The sequence below is a fragment of the Setaria viridis genome, chromosome 5 (genome assembly GCF_005286985.2).
Source record: "Setaria viridis chromosome 5, Setaria_viridis_v4.0, whole genome shotgun sequence".
NCBI classification, from domain to species: Eukaryota; Viridiplantae; Streptophyta; class Magnoliopsida; order Poales; family Poaceae; genus Setaria; species Setaria viridis.
Window position 1 is genome coordinate 33,817,817 of NC_048267.2, and position 11,828 is coordinate 33,829,644.

The window sequence follows — 11,828 nt, forward strand, 5'->3', positions numbered from 1 at the left end:
TGGCTACACGGACTTATGCTTATACCATCCCAGGCAGGTAGAGGTACGACCAATAATTAGGGAGTGCAAAACTTTAGTACCTATGTATAAGATTTAGTGGAAAATATTTAGTGGAGTACTAGGTATAATTCTGTGGTATGCTCCCAAGAACCTTAAAAAACCATACTTCCTCAGTTCCAAATTATAAGTTGTTTTGGCTTTTTTTAATTCATAAACTTTGTTGTGCACTTAAATATATCATATGTCTAAATGCATAATAATATCTATGCATCTAAAACGACCTATAATTTGGGACGGAGGGAGTACTATAAACCCCTCTCTACCTGCCTTCTTTTTTAATTTACATTCATCTTTATTTTGTGTTTCTAACTAAAATTGTTGTGCTCTAAGAACATGCCCAATATGTCTTGTCATGACATTATTACTTCCCCCTTTAGTTATATTTGGTTCTTCCATATTTTTCAGCACACTTTTGCAGACTAGCAGCTATTTCAAAGTACAATTCAAAAAACTAAACCTCTTTTAATTTTTTTAATTTATGACCTCAAGAAACCTATCGATGTTCCTTTGCATCCTATGGCCTTTGCCACTTGAGAAGCATATCAGAATATATGTAGCCCCCATTCTTTGCATTTGCTTCAGTTGGACCACCAACAGAACCTGACATTACAACCACCGAATTTAGGACGTCACGATGCAAGGTCCATCAAATTGACATACACTATGAGATCGATCTGTGAATAAGACATGCATCAACTCCTATGCCAATACCGGAGTCAGAATCTGAATCTAGGGGGCCGACATCCATGATTCAGTCTAGACAGCTCGGCAGCATATTGAACCTCCGCTGTATTCCATCAACCTGGGGTCTTGCCGCCTTGGCAAGTCTCTTCACTTCACTTCAGTGTTTTAGAACGAGCAGTGTCCGTGGCTACAGGAGTCTGCACTACAAATGGATGGTTTTTAGCACGCTTTCCTTTTCCTTTGTGTGTCATGTCCATCTACAAGTTGAGGAAAAACATGCAACAAGCACCCACAGCCGTAGAAACCTATAGTGGAAAAGACTCGAAGATTTTGCACACAAGATCAAAGTTGTGCAGGGACAGTGTCGGCGTTGCGCGGGGGATGTACCTCCTCATTGTATGTTTTTAGCCCGGTTTTCCTTATAAGCTAGGCTAATTTCCTTCTAATATTATCACGGCAAAGTACAAGCTTTCACAAAAACAAATATATGAATATTGCACAGAAGTTTGTGGAGTTGAACAGAAATTTATGGTTTGATCTGATCTGCAAGACCATCGCAACGGTTTGTTCCAAACAATGGAGTTTTAAAATGTTAGTATCAATTTGTCAGAGTTGTAATGTTTCAGCTCAAGAAAAACCATTCCAAACAGAAAGATTAATAGTCCACATAGAGAAATCAAATGTTTTTCTTTTCATTTCATCCACTTTTCCGTTGGTTTTCATCTAGTAGTCAGAAAGGTGAATGGTTTGGAGATTGCAAAACCTGTAAAATAATGCTATTTCTAGATAACGGCTCATACGGAAATCTTCCGGGGTATTTTCTGAATTCTAAGTGCTACAAAACCAATGTTTCTAGAAGAAGAAAAAAGTACAGTTTGCTAATTCTGCTCATAGTATGTAGTTTGTGTGCCACCTTAGCCGTAAGCTCAGCATCGCTTGACAATTTGACATAGAAGATGCATATGGTTTGTGCTCCGGTCCACTAGCTGCCGGCGCTCCTAGTTTTCCGACGTCCCAAGCGGAAAATGGAAGCCAAAACAGCGAAAAGGCCACGGCGAGCTCGATTTGGAAGCGTCAAATGTGGGAGCAGCATTACCCTACCTGACGCAACAACTCGAGGGGGCCGAGTAGAGTAATCATCGGGCGGTCAAATCCCACGAGACAGAGGAGCACGATGGCTGCTGGCTGGTTGGACGTGGCCCGTGCGCGCCCGCTTTGTTCGGCTGACCTGACAGGCCGCACGACGGTGCGTCTTGCTGTCTCCGTCTCGTGAGGTCAGAAGCAGATCCCCACAGGGAGCTACCAGCTACGATCGTTTCCGCCGTCGGCTGGCTGGCATGCAAAAGCTGGAACGGCAGTGGACCATCGATCTCTGGGTCAAAGTGTTAGTTGCTCATCATGCATCTGGTATTCTGGTTTAATTTCTTCGTGGTTTGGATTCAGAACTTGTCTCAGATCAGTGTCGTCTCTGCGACTCGCACCTTTTAAAAGTTGTTTAGACGTGCACCCTGACGTCTGTGTTAGGACTAGAGATGAACTCCGAACCATTTTCGCGGCCACAGAAGATGGAAGAAACCCCTCCAAAAGTCTACGAAAACAAAACTTGCAACTTTCAACCACGCGAACGAACTGGTACGACACAGCTCGTGGTTTGACGTACGAGACGTCTCGAAAAAAGTCCACTGGATACGGATGCAAAACGATGCTCTGTGCTTGCGTGAAATGCAAGAAGCTTTGCCGACTTTTTCCACGAACAGAACCGGTACCACCCGGCTGCTGTACGAGGACGACACTGGGAGCCACGGCGTCCGGCTGCAATACGACTAGCGTCAGTGGAACAGGATCGCACACGCTGTCCTGCCAATGTTGAGTTGCTTTGCTCTCAAGATTCAGCAGATCAGCGGTGCTTTGAGACTAGTAATATTCTATTTTTCTTCTTCACTGTACCAGTTCAACGTGCATCAGTAAAGCTGGATGGACCAAAAAGAAGAGAAGACTGCACAGGAGTACCGAGTACAGGACACGGAAGGTAACTAGGTAAGGGTCAAGGAAACAAGCTTCAGATCCAACTAACCAGACTCCTGTACTTCCTGCCCCATGGCGATAATCATATGTACAGACAGCTCAGAGCTAGTAACCGTCCTACAGCAAAGGCAGGGAAACATTAAGCCTGCATCTCGGTCGAACTTGAACGTGCAAACAAGATCTCAAACTTTCTTTTCCTTTCCTGCTGAAACAAGATCTCACAAGAAGTTGTGGCTGGCCCAGTTACTCAATGTCTCATTCCTATCTATTTCTAATAATTACAATATTTTACAAGGAAAAATGAAAACATTTGTAAGTATTCTGGATCAACAGTAGCAGCACGCCATCTCGGAAGAGAAGGGGAAAAGGTGGCGGCAGGTGCTCCAGTACTTAGAAGCACAACTTCTTTCTCTGCAAATGGATGGACAAAAATTAAATTGCGTACATAGACTGGAAGATATGCATAACGAAAATGTACTCTCTCGAAAGGAAAGAGCGAACTATAGGAACACTCATAACTTACGCAAAACTTGACTTGCTGCTGCCGGTCAATATAGGCAAGCAGCTCATCCTGCCGAATCAAAGCCTCATAAAGGGCCTGCTTATGAGAGAAACTAGTGTTAATAAAGAAAACAGAAGCATTTTCTATCATTTCTTAATATCCATTGATCGATCTAGAATGTCAATTCTGGTGCAACAAGGAAATCAAGACGGTGATTATACGGCCAAATTCTTGGATGCACTTAAACGACTAAAAAGATATTAACTCGTAATTAAAGTTTTAAACTTATGAAATTTAGGATACCTAACTAGAGTCAACCTGATGTCTCTGCGCGAGAACTACTAATTTTGTTCGTTTTTAGTAGAGAGTATTAGGATTCAAAAGAGTCTTTAGACGTACACTTTGACCACCAATTTTTATCTTACAATATATCGTCAACTGCTACAGGAAACGAATGGGTTGAGTTTTTTGTCTTTAAGGAAGCAAGGGTACCTTTTTCATAGAAATTAGCTCAGCTTCTAATGCATCCACACGGCGGATGGCTGCGTTTAGCAATTCCTCCTCAAATGGCACTTGGTGTGGCTTTATTTCAAGTGTCTGTACCTTCTCCTCCAATTCACCTAGCCGTCTTAAAACAGATGTAAGGGTACCATTTCCTGTATTTCCTTGAGGAGGGTACTCGGCACTATAGTGATCACAGGTAATGACCTGATTTGTGAGCCTTTTAGTCATTATGGTCGGGACAGAACGAAGGAATGCCAAAAGGCTCACGATTAAGACTGTCAACCACGCAACAATTTGAGTTTTAAGTCCTCCCAGTGTTGCAGGTGTATTTCTCAAGGAGAAAGAACCTGCGTGAAACATGCATCAAAATCAATCAGCATGATTCCGAAAGTTTGCTTATCAGCATATATCCTACTAATCTTAAAAACAATTGCAATTTGCCCAATATCATCAAAGTTAGATTGCTCAGATGGGTAATAGTATTTGTAGTTAGTCTCTACACAGTTGGTCAAATTCACAGTAACTTCTCAATAACAGTCTCTGAATGACAGGATTAGATAAAGACCTGAGGTGGAAGCCATGGAGCTGTTTCTTGGATCAGAGCATGCATCCACAACCTTGTCGACAACAGGGATGTTATCCTCTACAATGGGAGGAGCATCAGATGTGGAAGCATGTCCTGGAAATTTTGACTGCAAACAGTGAAACATCTATTAGTCATCATATGGACCAACTAAAAGGATTAGAAGGGGAAAAAAAGAGGTCACAAACTAAGAAGTAGCCCAAAAAAGCATTTATCTCATGCAATTGAAAATCAACACTCATAAAAACTGTAAGATAGCATACTCATCATTGATTGTGTGGATGCTCAAAGAGGAAAAATAAACTTGCCTCGTGAACATGGGTCAAATTAGGGATTATGATGGGGTTCACTGAAGCAGTAGGAGAAGAAACGTCTTCCACCTCAGAACTAGATTCGGCAGACTCAACATTGCCCTTTCCCTGCTCCCAAGGGAAAATGGCTTAAGGTATATAATGGAAATTTCAAAAGGGTTTTGAAAGTAACATCCATGAAAAGCAGGCTTACAGTTGTGTGTTGAGGCTCAGTACAGCCAACTTCCTTCTGATTGATGCTTGATACAGCAAGAACTCGCCGACCATAATTTGCTTCACCATTGAGGACCCTCTGGAACATGGAAGCTTTTATTTCAGCATCAAACAGGGCACCAGTCAAAACGATGAGGGCATTTCTATGAAAATACCTTGATAATTTCAGGGTCCTTCCAAGGGCCTTTATCTGATTTCGAACAACCTCCGTGTTCTTCACACCTGCACTTGCCACCAAGAAAATCTGGGAGTTCGCTGAAAATATGGAATAAGAAAATATTAGATGAAATCCAAGTGAAAGATCAATTAACAGGAGTCGTGACCCTAACCTGCTATCAACTATTTCAAGTAATTTAGCTTGGTACTTGCTTCCAAGGACCTTGATGTGAAAAGATCAGTGAGACAATCAGTGTATAAACCAAAAACTACACATGAATGGTAAGATCAGAGCAATAAATAGTTGCAACCATACATGGATTTTTGAAGCAGTCTCTGGATCAAGAAATGATTTTATTGTACCCCATAACATCTTGAAACCTTGGCCAGCATTTATGATGTACAGTTGGTATAAGGTCTGCAAGAGCATTCAGAGCAGAGCGCATTAGAAAGTTATTTCCCTGCATAACCCCAGACAAAAATAGTGAACTAAGGAGCAAATAAGGGAGACGGCTTGACCAGGAAATAGTGAAAATTAGCAATGAAGTTAGGAATAGCATACCTCTGGATAGTTGTCATTGTTAATCTTCTGTAATCGCATTATTAGCTCCCTTGCATCTTTTGAGAAGTTCTTTAGGCCCTTGACTTACAAAAACAAGTTAATTGGTACCCTAACACCCATAAAATAAAAGTTTGTTGAGGGCAATGTTGGCCATAGAAATCACATACCACTCCTTGCACATCCAAGATAGTAGTGGACGAGTCTATATGCTTTTTCGCAGCAATAGAGCAAGCTGGAAACCTCATCTGAAGACATCTCTCAAACTCCTTGACATGATATTTTACATATCGGTCAATAGTTGTGATTTGTACCAGTTTGTTGGTATCAACTTTTCCAATTAGTTCTATGTAAACAGGCCTTCCCTCTTTGTCCACACCATGATAAAATTGTGGATAGTATTTCACAACTTCATGTAATTCACTGTAATCAAATTCCTAAAGGACCAGATAAGATTTTAGAAGTAAACACACAGAAAGAATTACACTACATATATCTTGGGGTGTTTCGGTATTAACTTTACCTCTATATTGTCGGCCCCAAATTCCTCCCTCCATCTAAGCATTTCTGACCACATATGCTTTGCTTTCTCAATATTAAATTTCCTTGCTTTCAGGAACCTACATATGAAAGGAACACAGAGAAATTTTAAACTGGATAAGGAGTTGATTTTCTGTTGATTACAAATTTTAATAACTAAAATATGCTGCAGGAAGATAAAAAACCAAAAAAAACTCGGAGATGAGCAAATGTGATGCAGCAATACCTCAACATCGTATGATAATCATCATGACGTTCTGGCAACAAGCCCTCATCAAGTAAACACCGGCGGAACCTTTCAACAGTCTCCAGCTCTTGAACATCTCTGATGTCTTCAATGGAGACTACATGGTTGCCACTCTTCGTTCTACTCTTCCTCCTTAAGGAATGCCTAAATTTATACCCTGCAGTAATAGCTCTCTTCTTGAAAGAGCCCCTTTTGACCCTCCTTTCTCCTTCTGAGTTTTCTTCATCAGAATTGCACTCTCTCTTTTCATCGCTGCATGCATGACCTTCATCTCCTGCACCCAAGTATTGTCAATGTTCCCTCTCTAAACCAAATAGAAATCAGTACAACAATCATACTAATCAGTTGGAAAATTAGAAAATTACCGTGCTACACAACGAACAAAAACCTGCGCAGTCACTGGCATGTCGAAGAAAACTAAAAGGTGCGGTCATAACTTATACCCACTAGACTACCAGAGTTAAAATCACAACTCTCACACCCTGGGCATCAATTTAGAAGACATAATCGCAGTTTCTTTAATCGAAGCATACAATTCTGAGAACGCGTATGTTGTTTTGAGTTCTTTATTGAGTTCTTGACTGTCAATAACTCAATATTGAACCCAAATAAACAGTCTTTTTTAAGGCAAAAGAAAGCAATCTCAGAATACAATAAACGCAGTTACAACTTACAACTGAACCGACGAACCAAAGTAGCCAGGCCCGCACTTTGCCAACCCCCCGCGACACCGAAGAAACAAGAAAGCACAGCGGCATAAAGGGATCACCAAGAACATGTAGTAGAAGCAAGAAACATTTGGCACTCACTTGTCGTCGCGAACCGATCGATGGGCGCCGACATTCCCTTCCTCCCAAGCCCCAAACCTTCCTCCGAGTCCGATTCCTCCGGGGGAAATTCCAACTCCAAAGCCCTCACTATGGCATTAACCCAACTGTCGATCGAGGAGTGCGCGAATGGCGGATTGCTCCGAATCTAATTCCTTTTTTTCCCTCAAAGAGGGAATTTTTTTTTTAGCGGAGAATTTTGATGCTTTTTCCCGAGGGAGGGGAAAAGAAGCTTCTTGCTTTCCCTTCATCGGTGGAAGGAGGGGAGAGGCGGAGGGGGTTACGCGGTTCCCGGCTGGACCAGGTCCATGTGCTCCGCGGTGCGAGGAGGCGGGGATGTGCCACGTGTCTGGTGATGTGGGCTTTGGGGTCCATCGACCTGGCGCACGCCGGGATTCGCGCAGGCGGGTACATGGCGCGGAGCGAAGGCGGCGGACCATTGGACTAGTAGCGTGAGCGGTGGGGGACTCGTGTCGCCGTGCACGTGGTGGACCGGCTCCGTATCCGGTTCTGGTCGGTGGTGATCTGGATTCGCCGCAGGCGGGCAATTGACGGATCTGATTGGATCATGTCTGCAGACGACGTCCACGGAAGTGTGGGCCTCATTTAAACGCGAGGAGGAGAGGATTTTGGGCCTCACGGCCTCTCACCGGGCGGACTTTGTGTTGGGCTAAATTTCTTTCGCTGCTACTAAAATTGAGACCTTGCCCTCCTCTTCATTCCTCGCAAAAAAAAAGAAAATAAATGAGCTTGTCTGATTTCCCTTGTTTTTTTTTCAATTTTGGGCGAAGAGCACCATTTCCTGTCAGATGTAGCTCAATCTTCACTAAAATAAAATTGTATCTCAATTTTCACTAAAATAAAAAAGTAGCTCAATTGCCAACCAAAGCTTGACCAGATCATTACATCAGCAACGAATTTCACAAGATTACTGGACGATAACTATAATTGGAACCATAGCTTTGCTTTTTCTTTTGAAGCCTCACGCCGTAGCGGCTCCAAGTCGTGAAAGTCTCGTCAAAGCAACTGCTCCATGCGGCACAGCACTGTGCACTGAGATCAATTGTGACACTGCACCCATTGGCACTTTGAGTACAGCCATTGCAACTGAGCTAAAGTATCCGGAATTATGCTCCGTTTATATGTATAGACATAAGTTCTGTAACTATTTACATGGTGCTTCTTGATCTTTGCCTAAGCTTCACGTGTTTCAGCCAAAAGCCTCCTAATATGTACGTCCCCCATGAAGAGGCCAGACAAGGTGAAATGTTGATGATGCGGTGGACTCATAAGCCATGGCCTGCTAAATTGCGTTCTTTTTCTTCGAACGCAACATGAAAAGCTGGTCTCTGTACTGAGCTGGAAAAAAAGAAAACACCAGGGAAAATATCAGTTCGTTTGAAGGATTAGTCAGAATCCCACGCGACATGCCTGCAATGCATGGCTGTTTATTTAGTGAGCTCACCAGCATCTTTGTAGCGTTCTTCTACGGCAGCGATGAGCATATTGCGTACCAAATCAAACTCTTGGGCCTCACCGCAAGGCTGGTCATCAGGCCTGCAAAATGGTATGGCTTCAGTTGCAATGCTTGTCTTTGCAGAAACCCATAAAAAAAACAGCTGTGTTGACCTACCTGTCAAGCCTTGTGATTTGGATGTCGTCCGAGCCCACATAACTCTCAGCCACCTTTGGTTGTACAACTTTCAATCCATTGTTGTATGCAATATGCCTATTAACTTGTATAGGAACCTAAGGTTGAAGATAGAGCAAATTCGGATTAAGTACCATAGCATCCAATATCAATAGTATAAATTTCTGGAATTTCTTTGTTCATGTTCTACTCCTCCAAAAAAAAGGAAAGGAGTTTCGATGTTAGTATAATAATTTTATTGAGATCGTATCATACAGCAGTAGCAAGGTTTAGCATCAAGATTAGAATCAAAGATATGGTTGCCTTGCTGACAAATCAAAGAAATCACGTTGTTGTTTCGATTCTCCAGCAGAGTGGTTAACATTCATATGGTTAACACGTGGCCAAAAGGGATAAAAGCAACACTCTCAATATCAGCAATATTTATCCTTCAAACAAATATTGTCAACAGATACTGAGAAAGGAGAGGAAACAAATGCATACCTTGCAACGGAAAGCAATGTTAATAGCATCTGATGGCTTGAGGTCAAAGCTAATGGTGTCTTCTTCATCTCCAGCCTGGCATCGTATGACCATACTTCAGACATATATAAGCATTGTTTATCTGATAGTCTACTTTGTACTACAGTTACCTTAGAAAGATAAAGTCGAGAATAGTATGCGTCATGGACCATCTCTGTAATCCGCACCAAACGTACCTGAAAATTAGAGTGATACCCCCAAGTGATTGATGAGGTAACAAATTATTAGTACCAAGGTCCAAGGAAGCCCAAATCTAGTCTGTCCAATGGGACATGTTTGAGAGAAGCTGTGTATTTTTATGGTGCATGATTTAAAAATAGTAAATATGAAAGTAGTAATGCACATCCCAAATCTAGTCTGTCCAATGGGACATGTTTGAGAGAAGCTGTGTATTTTTATGGTGCATGATTTAAAAATAGTAAATATGAAAGTAGTAATGCACATCGAAAGTCATTAAACTCCTTTTCTTCAAGAACATAAACATGTAACTTAAGTTGAACTCGCATGGAAATGGGAAAGAAACTAAATCAGCTCACAAGATTTGAACTTAAACACACCTCATATCCCATCCTTTTCGTCATCTCCAATAACACATTGTAAATAGTTGGCCTTGGCTGGAAAAACGTAATGTCGGTGCAGTTCAGGTACAGCAAACCATTTAAAACAAGAAGCCTGTGGATGCTAATCAGCATCTAAAAAATAATTTTGCAAGTTAATCCAGCTCTTACAATTCGAATGTTCCGAAGTGCAGCCAGCAACATAATGCTTGGTGTTTCCACTGGAGGAAGTAACATGGACATACGAGAAAATCAGAAAAGTATCTGCAACGATGTGAGATGCATCCAAGCAAGAATTGATACATACTGACAATAATCGGGAGCAGGAGGTCGCTTCCATCTTCCATCTTCAGCACAATAGCGTGGTGCGGTGCAGAGTCCCGCAGTCTCAATACTCGAGGATTGTTCTGAACACATCTCAGGTTTTTGCCATCACGCATTTTTATCTCAAAACCATCCGATACACTCCTGAGCTCAACTGCAAGGACAGATTAAAGCACTCATTTAATTACTCGACAGCATTAGCTCGGTATTACGTGGCATATACTCCGTAGCTAACGCATATGAAGCTGCTCCAGCAATCAGGCTCCGCATCTCAGGAGGAAAGGGGGGGGGGGGGGGGGGGGGGGGGGGGGGGGGGGGGGGGGGGGGGGGGGCATAAACAGTTACCAGCCTCGATGACGGTGGAGTCGACGAACTCCTCCCCGCTGGCGTCGAAGTTCGCGGCCGCGGCGCCGTCGCCGTCGGAGGACGAGCCGTAGCTGCAGCGAACAGGCCAGTCTCCCCAGTCGCTTCTCCCGTGCCGCCGCGGGGACGGGGGACCGAAGAACCTGCGTGGCATGTTGTCGCAGTCCGCCTGTAGCCCGCACGCCCTTCCCCTCAGGCGCACGCGCCGGAGCAACTGGAGATGGCCGCTGATCCTCGCGTCGGAGGTCAGGGCGCCCGCCGCGGGGGCGGCGTACCGCGGGAGGACCGACCCGTTGATGATCTCCATCCTTGAACTGCAGTTCTCACGGCGAAAACGTCAGGAACAGCGCGAGAGCATCACAAACACACCGGAATCGAGCACAAAGCTGCGAATCGATGTGATCAGCGACGCAAGTTAGCAATCCACTCAGCGCAGCGAGCATGTCGAATTGGAAAACACACAGATAGCGAAGAAAATTGCTCCGGGAAATGGCCGGGAGATCAGCTTACCACCGATTTTTCGAGAGGATGATGGCTGATTATCCGAGTCGACAGATGCAAGAATATTGGGTGGAATTTTTCGGCCGCAAAATTTTTTGGACCAAATGTTAGTAAAACCCCTTATCGCTAAACCCGACCCAAAGGCCTTTATGGCCGAAGCGGTTGGACGAGGCAAAGTTCCAGTACTAACCCTGGATATTTGGGGTATCTATGGTGGCATTCTACCCAATTTTCGTCGTGATCCGGAAAAGCGCGCGAGGGTATTTCTGGGAAATGCTGACGGATCAGCCATTTCGGCGTTTGACTGTAGCACAGGGAAGCCATGTCACAGGATATTTTCCATGGATAGAAAGCGTAAGCGTGACGTGGAAAAGGCGACAGATCTGGGATATTTCTTTAGCTGGCAGATACTCCTCCTACTGCTATCTCTGTCAGGTTCAAACGGCAGCTCTGCGATATTCGACGCATTTGGTTACTTTTGCTTATTTTTAATACATCGAATGTTTAGAATCTAATTAGGAATATTAAACGTAGACTATTTACAAAACTCATTACATAAGTGGAGGCTAAACGGCGAGACGAATCTATTAAGCCTAATAAGCCTAATTAATCCATCATTAGTAAATATTTACTGTAGCAACATATTGTCAAATCATGGACTAATTAGGCTTAATAGATTCGTCTCGCCGTTTAGCCTCC

At 43.3% G+C, this 11,828-nt stretch overlaps 2 protein-coding genes across 3 annotated transcripts; both read right to left on the reverse strand.

Moving 5' to 3' along the window:
* Positions 1–2,938: 2,938 nt before the first annotated feature.
* On the reverse strand, positions 2,939–7,480 carry LOC117857636 (phosphatidylinositol/phosphatidylcholine transfer protein SFH6). The gene is made up of 14 exons (XM_034740411.2): positions 7,194–7,480; positions 6,364–6,658; positions 6,121–6,217; positions 5,768–6,034; positions 5,601–5,678; positions 5,355–5,456; positions 5,212–5,261; positions 5,038–5,137; positions 4,863–4,961; positions 4,667–4,777; positions 4,341–4,467; positions 3,764–4,122; positions 3,293–3,367; positions 2,939–3,180 (listed from the first exon to the last, which is right to left on the reverse strand). Exons 1-14 carry the CDS (start codon positions 7,225–7,227, stop codon positions 3,160–3,162), a joined length of 1,815 nt encoding a protein of 604 aa, XP_034596302.1. The 5' UTR covers positions 7,228–7,480; the 3' UTR covers positions 2,939–3,159.
* A 558-nt stretch (positions 7,481–8,038) lies between these two features.
* On the reverse strand, positions 8,039–11,294 carry LOC117857637 (bifunctional nuclease). Of its 2 annotated transcripts, none has more exons than XM_034740413.1 (10): positions 11,139–11,294; positions 10,611–10,942; positions 10,249–10,419; positions 10,113–10,162; positions 9,942–9,998; positions 9,495–9,560; positions 9,346–9,420; positions 8,845–8,960; positions 8,677–8,768; positions 8,039–8,570 (listed from the first exon to the last, which is right to left on the reverse strand). In XM_034740413.1, exons 2-10 carry the CDS (start codon positions 10,933–10,935, stop codon positions 8,515–8,517), a joined length of 1,008 nt encoding a protein of 335 aa, XP_034596304.1. In that variant the 5' UTR covers positions 10,936–10,942; positions 11,139–11,294; the 3' UTR covers positions 8,039–8,514. The 2 variants fall into 2 exon arrangements, with proteins under 2 accessions (XP_034596304.1, XP_034596305.1); XM_034740414.2 differs by having other exon boundaries at positions 10,611–11,014; positions 11,139–11,290.
* Positions 11,295–11,828: the final 534 nt, after the last annotated feature.

Excerpts from the sequence above, each read along its gene's own strand:
- LOC117857636 (XM_034740411.2), bottom strand. The coding sequence starts at position 7,227 with ATGTCGGCGCCCATCGATCGGTTCGCGACGACAA. Across the intron at positions 6,218-6,363 it reads GATTATCATACGATGTTGAG|GTTCCTGAAAGCAAGGAAAT; the intron begins GTATTGCTGCAT and ends TTTCATATGTAG. Across the intron at positions 5,262-5,354 it reads AGACTGCTTCAAAAATCCAT|GTCCTTGGAAGCAAGTACCA; the intron begins GTATGGTTGCAA and ends TTTCACATCAAG.
- LOC117857637 (XM_034740413.1), bottom strand. The coding sequence starts at position 10,935 with ATGGAGATCATCAACGGGTCGGTCCTCCCGCGGTACGCCGCCCCCGCG. Across the intron at positions 9,561-9,941 it reads CGAAAAGGATGGGATATGAG|GTACGTTTGGTGCGGATTAC; the intron begins GTGTGTTTAAGT and ends TCTAATTTTCAG. Across the intron at positions 8,571-8,676 it reads AGAACGCTACAAAGATGCTG|CTCAGTACAGAGACCAGCTT; the intron begins GTGAGCTCACTA and ends CTTTTTTTCCAG.